The sequence below is a fragment of the Gigantopelta aegis genome, chromosome 12, assembly GCF_016097555.1.
Source record: "Gigantopelta aegis isolate Gae_Host chromosome 12, Gae_host_genome, whole genome shotgun sequence".
NCBI lineage: Eukaryota > Metazoa > Mollusca > Gastropoda > Neomphalida > Peltospiridae > Gigantopelta > Gigantopelta aegis.
The window spans coordinates 27,734,060-27,755,254 of record NC_054710.1 but is presented as its reverse complement, the minus strand read 5'-3'; the positions used below and the strand labels follow the sequence as shown (position 1 = coordinate 27,755,254).

The window sequence follows — 21,195 nt, the reverse complement described above, 5'->3', positions numbered from 1 at the left end:
CGTCATCCAGTCCGGATGCTTTATTAACATTTTGACCAATGTGTTATGCCGATGACGTACGCTGACCGCATTATATTGTCACCGGGGTGTAAATAATCAAATGAAATACCATTGTCGATAATAATAACATAATTATGTGGCTAAATGTACAACGCACTGCGCTTCACTCAACTCCACGAATACATCTCACTTCTAAGCGTGCATCGGAAGTAGCTTATCAGTTGCTGGACATCTACCTTCTGCTGGGATCCCCTTCAATACTACAAAGTGACAACGGGTCCGAATTCACAGCGCAAGTTATCACTGAGTTGAAGCAGATGTGGCCTGACCTCGTCATCGTTCATGGGAAGCCAAGACACCCCCAGAGTCAGGGTTCAGGGGAAAGAGCCAACTGCGACATAAAAGACATGTTGATTGAATGAATGAGTGACAAAGACACACGGGACTGGACTGTTGGACTCACGTTTGTGCAATTTCAAAAGAACTCGAGCCATCACACTGGAATCAAGCGTTCTCCCTTTGCTGCTCTGTTTGGTGCCGATGCGAAGGTAGGATTGACATCATCCAGCCTCCCCCAAGATGTCATTGCAAGGTTGCAAACTGAAGACGACCTCCTGTCTGCAGTATCCCATCCAAACCCAGTCGAGCAATCCAGCGAGGAAGCAGAACTTGTACCAGTCTCACCCATCCCTGTACGTCAGGAGGAAATTAGGCTGCAGAGAGAGAGAGAGAGAGAGAGAGAGAGAGAGAGAGAGAGAGAGAGAGAGAGAGAGAGAGAGAGAGAGAGAGAGAGAGAGGAGAGAGAGAGAGTGCCAGAGATGCCCAGTTCCAGCAGGCAGAGAGAATGGTCAAACGAAGTCGCAAATCGGAAGCAATGTGACAGTGCCCATTCCTTTAGTTGACAGAGGACGTGCATATCCTAGAAATATCATCAGAGTTGTGACAGAGTGCAGTGACAATGAGTTGTACACATTGTGACAGAGTGCAGTGTAAACGAGTTGTACACAATTGCTGTAAAAGGAGACATGAATATGTCAAGGAATATTTGATCGAAAGTACTCTAGAAACCAATTCGATGTGTGTGCTACGACCTTGTATTCACCCGATGATGTCTGTACAGATAAGGACATTTCCCTGTGTCACGCTGAGCAACTGGAGTCACGATGCGGTGGACAAGGTTTCACAAGATGTAACTGTGCTGGAAGTAAGAGGTGTCAGACAAATCGATGTAAATGCTTCAAAGCCACATTAGTGTGCAATTCCCGCTGCAATTCCAGCCTGCCATGCATAAACAAGAACTGTTGTTGATGAGAACTTTGACTACATTGATCAATAGACCTGTTTTTAACTGAGAACTTTGACTACATTGATCAACAGACTTGTTTTGAACTGAGAACTTTGACTACATTGATCAATAGACTTGTTTTGAACTGATAACTTTGATTACATTGATCAATAGAATTGTTTTGAACAGAACTTTGACCACATTGATCAATAGACTTGTTTCTAATTGAAAACTTGGACTACATTGATCAAAAGATCTTGTTGTTTGTTTTGCAGTAGTGTGTGTGTGTTGTGTGTTGCAAATGGTATGTGTTTTGAGCCAATAAAGATTGCCAGCATATTATTGTTTATAGTTATTCATTCAGTCAAATAACAACCTTGTCAATACCATTCTGCACGTTTCAGGTAATCTGTATAAATTAGTGAAGTATATTTCAGGTAATATGTATATTACCTGATTTTTTCAGCTAATATACATATTACCTGAGTGAAACAGGTAATATACATATTACCTGATTATACAGGTTGACTACACACACACACACATAATATATACAGTCAAACTTCGATAACTCGATCTTGAAGGGGACGTTGAAAGAGTTCGAGTTTCAGGGAGTTCGAGCTTTCGAAATTAATATATAAGAGTTCATATTTGAAACTGAATTGCAGCTGGTTGCAGCATTGCAGCATTGCAGCTGGTTTGTTTCGCTTAATATTGTAAGAAGCGTGCACTTCGATGCCTACCTCTGAACTCTAAAAATGCATCCCCAGTTGAAAGGCGAATTAATACATCAGTCACCTCACCCACGCCATTCCATCTCATCCCACCCCACCCCAGCTGTTGGGATCTTCGACGCCTGTCGTACATTCATTGTGTGTATATTGTAAAAGTAAGTAAATAAAACAAAAATTATTACCCAGATGAATTTGGAATATATGCTTGGGCATATAGGCTACATGTATTTATTGGCAGAAAAAAGACGAAAAAAAAAGGTATTTACATACATATATAAATAACAAAAAGTATGGTTGACATATTTTACAGATGTTAAAACATGGCGGAAAGTAACTAACAAATAAAACACTGAATGCCGAACAACACTATAAGTACATTTGTTTTACACACTATTAATTACACTTCGCACCTCTACTTTCTTTCTCCAAACTGGCCAACCACCCTTCATTTCTGGGCCCTACGCAAGATTTCTTGGATGACAAGAAAGCAGAACTTTTTATAAAACGATCTGGCAAAACCCACATTACCGGGTCCTTCCCCAGATTGCTCGATCTGTGATGTGTGAATTTTTAACATAACTAAATGACTGGTAATTGATAAACATTAACCGATACATTAATAGAAAAGCTAAAGTTTGACACGATTCACACCTTTGAGATAAAAAACAAACAATTATTACAAATGCTCTTTGAAGTTAACCAGACTGTCTGTAATTAAGTATTACGTAGCGAGGCTCTCCACCACGGACGAACACCGACTACCAAACATAGGATCATTTCGTTCCGCTTAGTCGGCGATCTATTATTCTGTAATTATCACCCTAATCCTCGACAGCCAAGACAGGCGCGCTTCACTTGTTTGACATGATGGACAATACATTCGTCTTTAAAATCCACGCGCGTCGAGTGTTAGAGAGAGAGAGAGAGAGAGAGAGAGAGAGAGAGGAGGAGAGAGAGAGAGAGAGAGAGAGAGAGAGAGAGAGAGAGAGAGAGAGAGGAGAGAGAGCGAGAGAGAGAGAGGAGAGGAGAGAGAGGAGAGAGAGAGAGACAGAGAGAGAGAGAGAGAGGAGAGAGAGAGAAGAGAGAGAGGAAGTTGGGAGGGGGGGGGGGTGGGGGCAATCGGGGGAGACACGCATGCACATACATATGTCGATAGGTAAGTCCGTACGTAATTACACTTATCCATGCAATGCAAGCATTTTGTTTTTGTCTGATTTGTATCACACATAACAAACTAAGTAAATAAATAATAATCTGCATCCACACATGTACACACGCAGATATGTAAATATATTCGTGCATATAATAGGCCTACATTTTATATCTTGTTCCCATGCGTTTTTATAACTGTTTGTACAAGTCAAAGAAGACATGCATACAATACATAGATATGCATATAGCAATGCATACAGCATATATAAATGCATTCATGCATGCACGCATGCACGGACATCATCTATTATCTGAACATTCTTTTTGCGAAATGATTATCATGGTTGTCTGAGAACTGCATTATATTTATACACATGTGTATGGTTGAAACTTCCTCTGTAGGAACGACTGAATGCATAAATGAATGTTGATATATTTCATGAAATCAAAGTAAGTAGTTTAAAAGACATAATGTTCGTATCATTTTGAGGGCGAAGTACCTTTACCTGGATGTAGATAAAACATATATGTCATAGTTAGAGGGTTACGTTTTCAAAACTGTTAAATATTTTTTACAAAATGTCAGCATCTTTTATATAACTGTTCACATAGATTGTGTTACATCTACATTGTAGTGGAACTTTGTAACAACCGTTTATGACGGGAGGAAAGTCAACGGAGTTTTAGGAATCAATCGGCGTAGTATGCTGATGATACCGGATTCTGTGACAGATCCATCAAAATGCAACAAAAGAACCATTAACAACCATGACTTTGAAAAGGCAAGCATTTTTTTTTTTTTTTTAATTATTTAGTAGTATCCACCATAACCATTGCCACACATTTAAATAAACGTAACAGTATATATTTATTATTTTACTGTGACATATAGATAGATATACAATAAATCCCCTTAAAACCTGACCCGTGTAAACGGGAATTCCCTCAAAACTGGATGTTTTCTACAGTCCCTTATTAAATATCGGTACATAACGTAACCTCTCTAAAGCGGATAGCTTTTTGCAACAAGACTTTTACTTAGTCCCCTGAGTGTCCGGCTTAGACGGCTTCTTTGTATATTTTGGCTAAAATCTTGGCAATTATAACGATTTTTTTTTTAATGTTGTAGATACTTTTTAGCATATATATATATATATATATATATATATATATATATACATATACATATGCATATACATATACATATACATATACATATACATATACATTATATTAGTGGTTAGTTAGTGGCCATACACCTAACAAATGAGTCGTTACAGTTGAGAGGAAGCCGGTGCTGGGAGCCAAACCCAGTACCTACCAGCCTTGTGGTCGCTTGCTGTACCAGACATAATATAGTGCATCCTAGTTCGAATAAATATCTCAAACACTTTTATAAATATAAAAGTAAATCTTATGTATTTTTTATCAGCGTTTTGTTGCTATGAAAGACCCAGTTAAACGAGAATGTATGGTGAAGCCGCTTGGGAAAAGAGAAACATACGAAGAAACAAAAAAGGCTTTGGACAGTGGGGTAAGTTCCAAAGAAATATGAGAATAATAAAAGAATTAATTTGGGCCCAAAATCATAGAAGTTGTCTATGTGGACGCTAGATGGTAACAATCTTCTAAATATAAAAGCTCCACCTCGTGACCAACACATGTCAGTTTCTTACAATCATTTCAATTCCAAAGTGAATGTTACTAGTTGTTGATCATGTACTTATAACGAATACTCAACAAAATGGTTTTGATCCTCAAGAACGATCTGAAGCCTCATTTCTGGAATCTCATACATTTAAATAAATATATTTATGCAATAACCTATCCTAAATTTTGCTATTCATGTGTATAGGTTATTTGTTAACTGCTCAGAGAAAACTCGATGTAAATTTACAAATGCCCAGACCATATGTCCCACGCTATATAACCGTAAATAAAATGTGTTGAGTGCGTCGTTAATTAAAACATTTCATTTCTTCCTGTTGGTGGTTGTTGATGATTAACTAGACGAGGTTCATATTTTATATATTAGAAAACACGAGTAGCGAATTATTTGTATCCTATAACATAACATTTTAATTCAAATTTTAGTAAATGACAGACTAAAGTCGCCGCCATCGGTAATATGACGTCATGGCGATTAGCACAAATTAGTTTGAGGTCCCATATTTTAACTAAATCTTTGAAAACGTTACGCTCAGATATACAGGCCTTGTTGAATGACCCATTTACAGCAACACATTACTTAGAGACCTTGCAAATTTGCATACAAACCGGGTTAATACACTAAATTACCACATGGGTTTATGACATGGATATCATGGGTAAGTTAAATATATATATATATATATATATATATATATATATATATATATATATATATATATATATATATATATATATATATATATATATATATATATATATATATATATATAAACGTCCTAATTTTCTTTATTAAGACGTCTTGTTCATTTCTTAATGCTATTCGTGAGATAAAAACAATCATTTAATTATTATATAATAAAAGAAATCAAGTGATTATTAATACACTTCCACTACAGAAACGTCATAATATATATGACGTCATATTTAGCAGTTATTTAACAGTTGTTTCTTTCTGATGAAAAAGGAAATTATTTCTTTAAAATGTGTGTGTGTGTGTGTGTGTGTGTGTGTGTGTGTGTGTGTGTGTGTAGATTTTAGCCAATGTACTGAAATACAAATTAATCCCACTGTACTACATTGTATATTTACAGTGTTACTAAGTGATTAAATAAAACGTTGTCGTTAAGTCCATGTGACGTTTTCGTTTGTAATTCGTGTATCCAAAATGTTTCCCTCACTAGGCGAATGTGTTCATCGTTGCCAAATAACTGTTCAATTGGGGTAACAGAACATTTTGATATGGAATTACAATTCGTATTAAAGTGGGTATGAACTACTGTAGATTTACATGGATATAAGTTGATGTCGCTACGATGTCCATTTTTTATAAGATAAATATCATTTGAAAAACAGCATGTCATTATATGTTTTATGATAGACACACGTCCAGTTTGACTGTTTTTAAAGTGTTGTTTTTTTCCTCAAGGAATGTGTCATTATTACATTTACTTTTTTTAAAATTAAAATCATTCGATTGTAGTTTAGAATGGACAAGTATGTCTTTAAGACTTAGGGACCTTTTAAAAACAACGATTGGTTTGCTTTGTGTTAGTACTTTGAGTTTACTTGACTGTTCGGGAATTTCCCAATACCTGTGTACCAATATATGGTAGGGATGGGTTGTATGTTACGACGAAAGGTACTATTGCTTTTTGTTCATAAATAGATGCAATTGATTCCAGATGCTTTTCTTTGGGTCCATATATATAAATATATCTTAGAGCAATCCTTACTTTGTTATCTCTACGTTTGTTGGTAATGCATTGAAGGTATCCAGGAAAGCATATATCGAACTTAAAATTAAATTCAAATTAACTTCTTGTGGAGTAGATCATCGTAAGATTTGGTCCCCATAACATGTTTTTCGCATTGCAATAAAATACAAATAGTTTATGTAACAATTGGTGATTTATGAACAATGCTTTAATAATGTATTTTCATGATGGTCAATTGCTATAGTCTGTAAAACATATTATATACGAAATTACCGTGCACGTGCATACTGTTGAACTAAAACATAGTGTTAAATAAACACACGTAAACAACATTGATGGCACCTAGTGATATAACAGTTGTTACTTTGTTCAAGAGTGAATTCATCCAGAGTTTGGAACACTGGTTAATGCCAGATAGCCCGTTACCGAAGGACCGTGTGGAGAGAGAGATTGGAAGTATGTTGGCCGACTTCTGTTCAGATTCCGCTGTTTACATGCTCAAAAGAGGTAAAATCCAAAATATCAAAGCATCAGTATGGTTTCAAAGATAGTTAAGAAAAGACACTGTCGCAACCTCAGTTAATCTTACCGATTACTAACGATGGTAGCTTTATATTTACACACTTCCCTACAAACAAGATATCACGTAAGCTTTTCCGACATATACCAGTTTTGGGAGAAACGTGCAGGTTTTTATGTTACTAGTACGTAAGACAATAGATTTTACGACAAGCATTTTTCATCATTTACCTTTTATTTTCTGTTATTATTTAATGATAACATAAATGAACAACAGAAGTCACAATACGTTATGAGAAAGAAACAACACTCTTGGTCATAGTAGTGTCACTCGGATCTTCCCGTAGAGAGTGCGCTTTGTCAGAGCATATCAGTGTGTGTTAACAGAACCTGTACTCCTCAAGTATCACGTCCATAGGTAAAGGACCCTTATTTATTTGGCATATACTAACACATATCCATGTAATGATATATAGTGGTCATAATATACCTATTAAAATTACTTGCAATTCATGAGGCAACAATTAAAGTGCATTGTAACTTTAATTGCTCGTAAATTATTAGTATTGTATGTCACTAATTGGTCTGATTAGCGGTTCGCCAACTAAGTAGAGACCAAGTTAATGTCTAGATAATACACGTCATATTACCAATTAATTTTTACTGTATATATACAAATAAATATATAAACTGTAATTTTGCAAAATTGAAAATACAGCACTGTGAAATATACGTTTACGCTGTTTATCTTTCTAGCTACAAACACTCAATTGATGCGAACAAAGCGTTGCATCGTGTGTCTCTGGTGTAGTGGTTTAGTCGGGAGCGCACAGTCCTCTAGAGTGAGTACTGATTTAATACTAATGTCGGGTTATACATTCATGGACGTCAGGATCGGAATACAACTGCAGCTGAAAATCAAAATTAATATACAGCTGCCATCACAGCAGTTTGTTTACGATCTGTTGTTTACAGAGTGTTCGGATTTCATAGGTTTGGATGTAATATATATATATATATATATATATATATATATATATATATATATATATATATATATATATATATTGACACACAATGAAAACACAAAAACAACTATTCATTGCAAATAACGACAAACTATTAATGAATTGATGGATAATGTAATATGACATTAATGACTGATATTTATGCGATACATTGACATGGAAACATGGCCAGTTATCATCAGTAATCGAGTTGCATTCGTAATCGAAAGGTTCAACCCCCCATATTAAGGTCAGTATACACCATTGGCCCGTGAGCATGCGTGAAGACGACGTGGAAAGGATTGGCACAAACATCTCAAATAAGGCACAGGAATGTTCCTCCACTCCTCCTGCAACGCCTGTGCAAGCTCAGCGACGTTACGGCGGTGGTGGTTGGCGGTGACGTGCACGACGTCCTAACTCATCCCACATGTGTTCAATTGGGTTCAAATCCGATGAAACGGCGGGCCACGTATTTCTTGCAGTATGTAGACGGGCTTTGTCTTGTTGAAACAGCATGGGACCTCCTGGCCTTCAGTGATGGCGCAAAAGTGGCTGGAGAACCGGTCTTAGAATAACGTCAACATAACTCTGGGCTGTAAGGGCATCGTGAACAATGATGAACTCACTCCTGAAATCACAGTTGATTGCCCCCCCCCCCCCCCCCGCATACCATCAGACAACCGCCGCCAAACCGATCATGTTCCCTCACACATCCGTCAGCGTACCGTTCATGGAGTCTCCTGTACACACGTGCTCTTCCATCGGCAAAGGAGACAGAGAAACGGGACTCATCGAGAAAGCAATGCTCCAGTAAAAGGCTGGTGGGTGATTACCATTCTGGAGAGTAAAATGTAGTCTCGCAGCACGATGTCGCGGTGTCATGATGTTACCGTTGTACAGGCGTCTGCATCTGAGTCCAGCCGTTCTGAGTCGACGGATGACCGTCATCGAATGGATATGCCTTCCATGACGCCCTATCGTATTGCTTGCTGTCGTCGTCGCAGTTCTGAACCGGTCACGGAGGTGGTGTCATCGAATCTGCCGATCTTGGCATGGGTTCGTAACGGGACGTTGACCAGGTCGAGGTCGATCACGGACACTCCCGGTCTGTTGATGACGTTCAACAAGTCGTCCAATAGTTGATGGATGGACTCTGAAGGTCCTAGCAACTTGGCTTTGCGAAGTTCCCCCTTGAACCATGAGCAACGCTCGCTCCCTTTGTTCTTCTCCAAGTCGTAACATTCTTAATGTGACGAGGAATATGACACCGTTACGTGACTTTTATGTGTCAACATACTGGCATTTCACGTGCATTGCATGCAGCATGATTGAGCATGTAGTGAACGCATTTTACACCATTTTGTGTGTATGATATTGTATGTGTAACGAGAACAAAACCAGGATTGAAATCCAGACAAAAGTACCAATCAATGGCTTCCTCCCATAAATTGTTGTTTTAAGTCCAATAAATATATGTTTCATTAACAAAATATTGTGTGTCAGTATATATATATATATATATATATATATATATATATATATATATATATGCAGTAGAATCTAGTTGGTCGAACTCGGAAGTGTCGAATGCACAGCAACTCTAGAACCAATAACGATGTCCCGAGTTACACTTACACATGTCCACATTGTTAGGTCGAACTACCCGATGGATCGAACACTTTCTCGGGCACCTATGTGGTTCGAGCCAACAGAATTCAACTGTATATATATATGTATGTATGTATGTATGTAATTTAACCAAAAACCCGCCAAACACCTGGGGTGTTAACAAAGTACGTACGCCTAGAATAGGGACATGTTCATCTACATGTTCACGTACGCTCTCCAAATCAATTATCACTCCATGATGTAAAATAAACGCAATCTTATTTCGAGTTGTGTCTAATATGAGAGCGAGTCAGGTGTAGTAATGAATTGTACATAAAGTGTACATGGAAGGGAGGGGGTTCAGTCCCAGATGTATACTACTTTATTTGTAGTTTTAGTGAAAATTGGTGTATCTAATGATACTTTTCAAGCATCAGATTTATACCGTCAACCTAGTCCTAAAACCCCAAATTCTCTATTTCTATTATTCGCATTCTTTTTTTTTTCAGAGCTAAATCAGTCCGGAGTTACCCGAAAACAGATAACAAATAAGCTGTATACTGCATGCTGGATGTAGCTTATTGTGTTATTAGCAGAAAATAAATTTAACCAAAAAAAAACCCCCACTAAATCGGTTTGGTGTGTATGTTTTATTTTATGTTCATAAATATCGAAATCCATCTATTTAAAATAAGCAAACATTGACATGAATACAAAACGAAATGAAACAAAACTCATGGAACACTTGTATGTTCTACATAATCAGAAAAAAAGTACTGACACCACTAGAGCACGTTGATGAATTAATGGATGTCAAATATTTGGTAATTATAACATATAACGGATGAAGCCCACTGTTTTCATTAACAGCAAGAACTCGTTTACACACACTCGTTGACGCCTAATGGAGAGTTGATGAAAAAGTACACTAATTAGAAAACTATCATATTGTATGCATATATTTAAACACCCGTGACCTGACACATGCACCCCATCCCACATACCTCTACCCCCAACCCCGAATATTTTAGATTTTAGTTTTAATATCCATACCCGAACAAAAACCATTTAGAAGTTTACCAAATTTACCATATACATGTACTAGTCTGTCTCTCTCTCTCTCTCTCTCTCTCTCTCTCTCTCTCTCTCTCTCTCTCTCTCTCTCTCTCTCTCTCTCTCTCTCTCTCTCTCTCTCTCTCTCTCAATTACAAAACACTAGAAGCGCTAAGCTACTCCAATTAATAATGTACCCTCCATAGACATGAAGGCATTAAGGCATTTGATATACCATTCGTGATGCACTAACAATGGACGAACAAACACAAAAAGACAGTTTATGTTGATACTGCTTAAACTTCTTTATTCTGTGCTTAGTGTGAAATAGAGTTGCTTACAGCTTATTGTTATTTATCTTCATCTGCAGCGAAGTACAAAAAGCAGTGATATTTTACTGCTGATGCTGAAAAAAGAGAGATAATAATAATTATAATTACATGTGAATATATTAAAGGGGCAGACCCTAGTTTTAACTCGTGAAAATGGACACTAAGTTTAGTTGATCCACAAACCTGTAATACATATGGATAATGTTATAAAAGAAAGACGCTAAAGTTTGTGATGTTTACTTTAAACGGGGAAATACCGTCTAAAAAATAACTAGAGCTTGTCTCGATAACCATTACTTCTCAGACGAAGAATTAAGAAACAATGCATTGGAGGGTATTGCCAAAACCTGGATGACCAGAACCACTTCAGGTGTACGAAAATGGATATTATGAATAATAATAATAATGTAAGTACTTCTAATTTAAATTATCAAAACGACTTTAATAGTAGGTTTTTTTTTTACATTAGGGCCTGTCGCTTTCATAACTAACAGAACCCCGTGTGTAACACCAATGTCATAACACACACGCGCGTACGCACGCACATGTACACACAACATCCACACGTTGATGGAACAGCATTTTTGTGTTTCCTGCAATATCTTTTACGATCATCACAGGCGATTATACAAGCAGTTTTGGAGGGGGATTTTAGAGTGCAGAGAGCTAAGTTTTTAAGCGGTTCGTGTCATGTTCCCCCTAGAAACTACATTGAAAGAAATATTTGGAGCGATTCCACCCCAGCCAATCCCGGACAAGAAATCACAGAAATCATGAGACATAACTCCTGTGATGCGTTCGGTTATTATTTGCGCGGAAATCAACGGGTTGAGTTAGTTGGTGGATTTCCGATACCACCTAAAATAGACATGATGATCCGAACTGTCAATGACCAAGGTATTATTCACAATTTTACCTTTGTGAAGTCGATTCAATACATTCATTATTAATATATCATAATGGAAAGGTGCAGAGGACGTTAAGAAGTACATTGGATTACCACAATTAATTATTTATAGTAGGTTAACTTCAGTGGCGGATCCAGAAAATGTAAATAGGGGACCTCAATGAGATGTGGCCAAAAGTCACAGACGTTCCCGAAGAGATTCCTAGGTTTCTCCAACGTAAGAAAAATAAAAATAAATTCGGTGGGGCGGATCCCTGCTACTGAACTTGATTATAAAGTGAAGTTAAAACCAGCCAAGTTGTATATAAGGACCACTATGAGTATAACTATAATGGCCCGGAGGGTGCGTGGATATTCGAATGATCCTTGAAACGTGTCTCCAGATCAAATAAAAACTATTTGCATTTTATGGAAAATGCTTGCTTTTGGGCTAAAACAATCATGAGTTAACTCCCTTGAATAGTGACGAAATATGGGCGAGTTTTCTCTGCAGATGTCTATAGTGTACGTGTTTGTGGGTTGGTAAGGGGAACATAAGCATATTCTTTTCTTCTTATTATTTTGTTACATTATAGTATTAAAAAAACGTCAAGGTTTCCGGCTAAAATTGGGGGGGGGGGGGGGGGGGGGGAAGGGGAACAGAACACCTACGAGCTTGTTCACCAGTTCTGCAACAGTACATATTCCACACTAACAGATACCACGTATCTTGCTTATAGAAAGTTTGTTTTGTGTAACGATACCACTAGAGCACATTAATCATCGGCTATTGCATGTCAAACATGTGGTCATTTTGACACAGTCATAGAGATGAAACCCGCTACGTTTTTGCATTAGTAGCAAGGTATCGTTTATATGCACCATCCCACAGACAGGATAGCACATACCACGGTCATTCATATACCAGTCGTGGTGCATTGGCTAGTGCGAGAAATAGCCCAAATAGGCCCACCGATGAGGATCGATCTCAGACCGACCGCGCATCATCCAGCGAGCGTTTTCCTGCTTATAGAATTAACCTTAAATTTGCAAGTGATGCAAGTGTTGCAAGTGATAACTTGGGTCAGTGCCAATTGACATGTAAGTTTAATCGTAGAAATAGTTTATTAGTCGGAAACACCTTACAATGCAGCAAACTCAGGAATGTCCCTTTAAAATGTTATATCGTCTGTAATGATGTAATGTTCTGTTTAAAATAGATGCCAAACACGTGCAAATGTATGACAGGCATAGCTGCTAGTCGCCGTCGTGAACTGTTTTTCTTAAATGCAGGTGTTTAAGCATTGTAAATGTATGTAGTTACACGCGTTTAAGTCATAAACAGACTTTGTAAATTCAGCCCACGATGTTTAGTGAAATGGGCCCCAGGCCCATAGAAACAGTAGCTGAAGAAGTGAGGCACTCGCTTTAGTGGGAAAGGAATTGGGAAGGAAGGAAATGCTTTATTTAACGACACAGTCAACACATTTTATTTACGGTTATATGGCGTCGGACCACACAAATATTAAGAGAGGACAAAAAGGATAACACATACCACGGCCTTTGATATACCAGTCGTGGTGCACTGGCTGGAACGATAAATAACCCACTGGGCCTACCGACGGGATCGATCCCAGACCGACCGTAAAAAACCCGCTGTTGCTCAGATGCACAAACACAGTATTGGTATTGTATATATAATATTAATATAACAAAACAAATATGGGTTTCCGGCTAGCATTCCTATAATTCTGCTCACCTTGGCTGCTACGGCACAGATTCCACAGTTACGGGTACAGCTCCTCGATCGTCGAGTGCGGCCCAGGGTATCTTCAAAGATATTATGATAGCAACGTGTAGTGAAGACAATATCTCAGCCAGACTTTACAACTTGCGTCAAAACTGATCGAAAAGATGACAAAGTACAGAAAAAGAAAGAAAGAAAGAAATGTTTTATTTAACGACGCACTCAACACATTGTATTTACGGTTATATGGCGTCAGACATATGGTTAAGGACCACACAGATTTTGAGGTATCTGGATTAAAAATCCCCATGCCTCGACTGGGATCCGAACCCAGTACCTACCAGCCTGTAGACCGATGGCCTGCCACGACTCCACCGAGGCCGGTCTTACAGAAAAAGAAGAACAACAAGAACAACAAAATGAAAGAGGATGGGGAGAAGAAGAAAGAGATGAAATGAAGAAGAACAGGAAGGAGAAGAAGAAGAAGAAGTGCAAAACGTTTTGACTCGGTGGTAATTTAAAGTTGGAAACATACATCGAAGAAACGAATGAATAAATGAATGAATTAATGAATGAATGAAAAAAATGGTTAACGACATCATAGAACGAAAAATATATCGGTTATTCGTCGTCAAACTGTGATAACTGTAGCAATGATGTGAGATCAACTCTATACATCTAACAATGCATTACAATGAACTTACAAAGCTCGTTTTTAGTCCTACGCTCGTATATTTACAGCGGTTAAAGACCTATGTTTTGGATTTTTTAAACAGGTTTGAAAATTCGGCCGATTGTCTTTAAAGAAAACTCTCAACACAATTGGACAAAAACTTTTAAAAAAAGCAAATCAAACCCCATAGACGTCAATACAGATAGATAGATAGATAGATAGACAGACAGAGTCCACTGAATTGTTATTTAAGTCTCACCATGTGTACACAGGTTTATAAACATAAAAATGCAAAAATACAGAAATAAAAGTACACAAGCCACTCCATACGGAATTACGAGAGACTGACATTGAAATAATACCTTAAATAAAATGTATATACATATACCAAATAATTATTACATAATACAAGAAATTCAGAGAATAAAAAAGGGGCTTGACGTCGAGTTAAAGAGGAACATCACTTTTATACTATATTAAAATATAAATAACACAAATTTACAAATTTAAAGGGACATTCCCGAGTTTGTTGCAATTTTTAAGATGTTATCGACTAACGGAGACTTTTTAACGATTGTAATTACATATCAGGTATATTTGTCTGTATAAAATATTAGTGGCTGTATATTAAACGTGTTTCTGATCGTTCTAATATTTGTAATTGGTTCAGTTTCATTTTGTTTCCTAAACTATTATTTTTCGTACGTACGAAATTATTTGAAGACAAATTCCAATTTGGCCTTCTTACAAATATTAAGACGACCAAAAACACACTGAATATACAGACACTGATATTCTAAACAAGAAAATATATTTAATATGTAAGTTTAACCGTAGAAATATTTTATTAGTCCGAATCATCTTACAATGGAGCAAACTCAGCAAAAGTCCCTTTAAGAATACATGTAGCAATAGGCGTTGTCAAAACAGTCACCGCGCAACGATGTTTTTTTTCTTTACGGGTGAAGAATATATTTAATATATATATTCTCCCGTAAAGAAAAAACCATCAAAGATAAATAGGGCGTTATGCTGCAGTTTGTGATGTAACAAGATTTCTCTTGGACTACATTTATTCAACACACAAAACGTCATCCCTATTTGCGTGCTACTTGGAATATGCTTTAAGATCAATAGGGGGCGGAACATAAGCCAGCGTAAGGGGCACGGTTGGTGTAGGATCGATCGCTATTGGTAGGCTGATTGGGCTATTGCTCGTTCCAGCCAGTGCACCAGGACTGGTATATCAAAACCTGTGGTATGTGCTATCCTGTCTAAGGGATGGTGCATATAAAATATTCCTTGCTACTAATCGAAAAAAATCTAGCGGGTTTCCTCTCTAAGCCTATATGTCATAATTACCAACTGTTTGAAATCTAAAAGTTGATGATTAATAAATCAATGTGCTTTGGTTGTATCGTTAAACAAAACAAACTTTCTATCAGGAGGATACGTTGTATCCGTTAGCGTGGAATATGTACTGTTTCAGAACTGGTTATCAAGCTCGTGGGCCTCTCTGTTCCCATCCCCCCAACTTTAACTTGAATTTGGCTGTAACAAACGTGTAGAATTGAGACATTCGCCCTACCTCTTTTCAGCATGTAGACATCTGAGTCAGAACAGAAGTCAGCCAACAGACTTCCAACCTCTCTCTTCACCTGGCCCTTCTTCAGATATCTTTTAGGGATAATCCAGTTTTCATCGGTCTGCATCATTTCTTTCTTGAATAAAGAAAAAATAAGATATGTTATAATATTTCAGTCAATACACGACTGAAAGACAATGTATCATCCCTCCATCCATCAATACATTTAAAAAAATACATTTATAATATGAAATAACGTTTGTAAGCTAGAAACTAACTTTTAGCCATAGGTACTGTACATTTTTAAGAGTATCATATTTATAGTACTTGTTATATATACATATACAGCATCATCATCATCATCATCATCATCATCGTCATCATCATCATCATCGTCGCCGTCATCATCATCATCGTCATCTTTATTGTCATCCTCATTATTATTATTATTAGTAGTAGTTGTAGTGGTAGTAGTAGTAGTAGTAGTAGTGGTGGTGGTGGTAGTGGTAGTGGTAGTGGTAGTGGTAGTGGTAGTAGCAGTAGTAGTAGTAAATAATTTATAACTAAAATTATTGTTATTAAAATTACTAAAACATTTTTTAGTAATAGTAGTAAATTATTGTATTTATATTATATTTATGTTTTAAATATTCATATTTTAAAATTCATATATTAATACGCATCTATTATGATAATACTAATAAAGGGAATATGTAAATTTAATTTAGGCAATGTTCGTTTAAACTGAGTACATACTCCACTGTCAATGATCCTTTTCGTTTCTTCATATGTCTCTCTTTCACCAAGAGGCTTCAACCAGCACGATCGCTTTACTGGGTCCTTCATGGCAACGTAACCCTGGAATGTATTACACGTTTTGAAGAAACCAAATGAAATACACATTACTAGAATTATATACTTACCATATAAAAGGTGGCGTATCCAATGAAATGACACAATATGATATTTTTTTCAGATCACGGAATATCAGAATTTCATAACTTTGCAAATTAGATGCAAATTAAATGTAAATGAATCGGGTCATGGCACTACGTTTACTGACACGTAATCAAGCTTAGCACGGTTACACTACGTAGGCATTCGTAGACATCAAACAAAAACTTTTAATAGTAACTTTAAAATGACATTTGTCCAGCGTTATGAAACGAAAACAAAAAATAAAACAAACAAAACATATGTCAAGGTACCCAAAATGCCTACAAAGTAATTTGTTTTTCACACTTTTATGCTAGTTTTGTAAATATGGCTTTCTGTCGTCTGTTGTAAAGATACCTTTTTCAAAAAAAATTTAACAACGACCCCTTTAATTATTCACAGGGTGTCTTTCATAAATATGTTCCTGATACATAAAGCAGTAGTACCATTAAAGCCAATGTGTCGGATTGCTAAAATCAACACAATGTCATGACCTTTGGACATCTGGTGCAGAGTTATGATACATTTTGTTATACCTACCCCAAAATAGTGTACAATAATTTGTCCTCGCCTCAATATGTTTATGGGGTGATATCCACCAAAAAGCTAGTCCTTACAAAAGTGTATCATACTAATTTATTAACTACAGGCATAGGGCTATTCAAAAAACACCATGATAATTTGCCAGCCCAGGTGATACCAAATCGTTAAGTTTCAGGGTCTGGGCCATGGACTAACTCCACATATTTTTATTTTCAATAAAAGCTATGTCATTGTTTTTAGCAATTATTTAACGTACTGCATAAGAATTGCTATTTCACTAAAACGATAAAGGACCAAGAGTTAACTCGCTTGAATAGTGATGCATACGTAGTTCGTACAATTTTCTTGAATGGTGACGTAATATTTGTATTAAGCCATATAGCAACATCGTTATTATACGTATAAGGTGCCTTTGTTTTTGGATACAGTATGAAACGTTTATAATTGGTATTTTATATTACGATCTGTGATGCTTATCTGAAAGTTAAAATAAATAAAAATTGTACTCGTTATTGTGAATACAAAATATACAGTGAAATAGATTTAAACCATACAGTTCATTGTTCGTATGTTTGATTGAAAAATCTGAACGACAAAACGCTAATGCATGGTCAGAATCGTATCTCTGGACAATACAGAGTCAAATGGGCATTTGGCAAACTAGTGGTTGATTATCGTTTAAATTTACCGTGTCGAAGTCGTGTTGGTTGATGGTTCTAGTGGAGCAGCGTTTGTTAGTTTTATCTTCGTCTGGTATCAGCAGCATACTGCGTCTCTTGAGTCCTATAACCACGCCCACTCTCTTGCCGTTGTTGTTGGTCGTCACAAAACTCCACTAATTAAAGACAATAACACAACATGATTTACAGTAACTACAAAAACCAATAGCTTTGACAGTTTCGTATAATTAAGTAAATTAATTACAGTAACTCGAAAACGGTTCTATCAACTTTGACATTTTTATATGACTAAATAAATTCAATAACACAAACTGATTTACAGTAACTACCAGAAACAACTGTTCTATCAGCTTTGACATTTTCATATGACTAAGTAAAGTCAATAACACAAAATGATTTATAGTAATTCATAACCGGTTCTATGAGCTTTGACATTTTCATATCACTAAGTAAAGTCAATAACGCAAAATTGTTTACAATAATACAGAAACGGTTCTGTCAGCTTTATTATTTTCATGTGACTAAGTAAAGTCAATAACAAACATATTTACAGTAAATCAAACTCTGTTCTATCAGCTTTAACATTTTCATATGATTAAGTAAAACCAATAATATAAATGTCTTTGCAGTAACACAAAACAAAACTGTTCTATCAGTTTTGTCATTTTTACATGACTAAGTAAAAATAATAAAACCAATAACGCAAAATTATTTATATTAAGTAATGCAGCAAGGAACCTTTTATATGCACCGTCCCACAGACCTGATATCACATACCACGGCCTTTGATATACCAGTCGTGGTGCACTGGCTGGAACGAGGAATAGCCCAATAGGCCTACTGATGGGGATCGATCCTAAACCGACCGCGCATCGAGCGAGTGCTTTACCACTGGTACATTGATGAAGAGCAATAAATGATCAAGCTACCAGACTCAAGACTCAGTCTCGAGCAAAATAACATTTATTGTCACAAGCCTTTTTTAATTATAACTATTTTTATTTTTGTCGTTTCACAAAACCATTATACACACTATTTTCACTTTAATGTAATAGTTTTATTATTTTACACGGTACTAGTCAGTTGAGAGCACTCCCTAAAAATTAGTAGTCACATGACCCTCTCGATAGTGTTGTATTTTTCACAGAATATTTTCTGACATATATCCATTGCTTTGAACTGCATGGAGTAATTATTGGTGGTGTGTAACCTTAAGAGTGCGTTCTGTCAAACGCTCAGTACTCAGTGTTTTTACATAATAGTGCTGTTTCCCCAAAATTGATACTTCATTTCGAATTGTTTAACATTTGACTGACTGCAGGGTAATCAGATGTAGAGAATACACAACAACATATGCGCGCCATAGTACTTAAAGGGACATTCCTGAGTTTGCTGCATTGTAAGATGTTTCTGACTAATAAAATATGTCTACGATTAAACTTACATATTAAATATATTTTCTTGTTTTGAATTTCAGTGTCTGTATATTCAATATGTTTCTGGTCGTCTTAATATTTGTAAGAACCCCAAACTGGATTTTGTCTTCAAATAATTTCGTAGGTACGAAAAATAATATTTTAGAAAATAAAATGAATTTAACCTAGTACAAATATGAGAACAATCAGAAACACGTTTAATATACTGCCTCTAATATTTTATGCAGACAAATATATTTGATATGTAATTACAATCATTAAAAAGTTTCTTATAGTCGATAACATCTTAAAAATTGCAGCGAACTCAGGAATGTCCCTTTAATGTGACTTACTTCCGTGGCGTCTGAGGCAAAGGCAACTCCGAGCACAAAGACCAGAACACACAATAAAGCAGAAAGATGCATGGTAAATCGTCAGATAATCTGAAATGTGAATGTATTATCATTATAATGGTACCAACCACACACACTGATGTATAAATGACCAACATGACGGATGTCATATTCCTGTTAAGATTTGTAAAGGTTCACCATTCATATTCATTAACTTTTCTTAGGCTCAAGTTGCAACTATCTGAGCTTTGATAGGTGTCTGGATTTGAGGTAAAACAAGGGACAAAAGTATTGTATTACTGTTATTGTTTTCGGTCCCTTCTGTCGTTGATATATATATATATATGCACACCGGGTTCACTTGGGGGGACGAAATATGCCGGTTTAGACAGATGTCAACAGTTACGGTGATCAGAAATCGCCAACGTCATATTTACCAAACGATGGATTGTGTAAGACAACTATGAAAGCAAGGCTAACACACACACACACACACACACACACACACACACACACACACACACACACACAAGAGAAACATTTAGTCAAGTATGGTATCTGGGCTAGGCTGAATACTGCTTTATTGTCTTTGCCAGAACGTGACATGGATGGGGTGATATTCACCTAAATCAGGGTTAAAACAAGTGGGAGAACATATACAATAACACAGGGCACTTGTTAACTAAACAAACACTTCTTCCATCTCTTTGTTTTCTCCCAGGGGGCAACTTTTATTCTTGACCCGCTCCCAGTCAGTTACGGCTATGTTAGACTATCTTGCCTCCACACGAACTAGTTTGCCGCCAAGCTGAACTGGGTATGATAGGTGAAATATAGCACATGTTCTTTGTCTTCTGCTGCCAGATCTGTGCCGAGTTCAGACAGCCCGAACAGAAAACCGTTCTCTAGACTGGTTTATGCGCTTTACGGTAAACCAAATGGCCACGTCGGAAACCAACCAAATAGTTAGCAAGTGTTAGAGAAACGTTCGCTGGCTGAACTTGGGGCTGTAGTTCGCGCCAGCACAGACGCGGTATGTTTTGTCACGTTCGATTTGGCGTGACACTATTTCGAATGGTACTATACATACTCTCCACGGCCCCATTTCACGAACTAATCGTAACTACGTAGGACTAGTGATTTAAGGTGAGTTTTACTACTGGCACCGTAAACTTTACCGTCGTTCCATAAAGCAACCTTACGGTAGTCGTAAGTGCCCCTTTAATGATTAAAATATTCTTTGCGAAGAAGTCCGAAATCGTTAAATAATAAATTGACTGGGATCCGAACCCAGTACC

General features: G+C 36.8%; 2 protein-coding genes across 2 annotated transcripts in view; one reads left to right on the top strand and one right to left on the bottom strand.

Annotated features, from left to right (window-relative positions):
* Positions 1-3,787: 3,787 nt before the first annotated feature.
* On the top strand, positions 3,788-10,325 carry LOC121386373. The gene is made up of 5 exons (XM_041517258.1): positions 3,788-3,953; positions 4,604-4,705; positions 6,932-7,064; positions 7,833-7,918; positions 10,204-10,325. The coding sequence occupies exons 1-5, from the start codon at positions 3,876-3,878 to the stop codon at positions 10,207-10,209; spliced, it is 405 nt and encodes a 134-aa protein (XP_041373192.1). The 5' UTR covers positions 3,788-3,875; the 3' UTR covers positions 10,210-10,325.
* A 706-nt stretch (positions 10,326-11,031) lies between these two features.
* Positions 11,032-21,195, bottom strand: part of LOC121386368 — an 11,510-nt gene continuing 1,346 nt past the window's right edge. Inside the window, exons 2-7 of the mRNA XM_041517253.1 lie at positions 19,898-19,987; positions 18,138-18,284; positions 16,727-16,828; positions 15,974-16,106; positions 13,725-13,795; positions 11,032-11,153 (exon numbers count right to left, since the gene is read on the bottom strand). Of these exons, the coding sequence (XP_041373187.1) occupies positions 11,142-11,153; positions 13,725-13,795; positions 15,974-16,106; positions 16,727-16,828; positions 18,138-18,284; positions 19,898-19,969 (537 nt within the window). The 5' untranslated portion in view covers positions 19,970-19,987 and the 3' untranslated portion in view covers positions 11,032-11,141. The remainder of the gene's footprint in view (positions 11,154-13,724; positions 13,796-15,973; positions 16,107-16,726; positions 16,829-18,137; positions 18,285-19,897; positions 19,988-21,195) is intronic.

Bases quoted from the DNA above. Each gene is read 5' to 3' on its own strand.
- LOC121386373 (XM_041517258.1), top strand. From the start codon at position 3,876: ATGCTGATGATACCGGATTCTGTGACAGATCCATCAAAATGCAACAAA. The intron at 4,706-6,931 runs GTAAGTTCCAAA...ACTTTGTTCAAG, and splicing joins AAAAGGCTTTGGACAGTGGG to AGTGAATTCATCCAGAGTTT. The intron at 7,065-7,832 runs GTAAAATCCAAA...TTATCTTTCTAG, and splicing joins TGTTTACATGCTCAAAAGAG to CTACAAACACTCAATTGATG.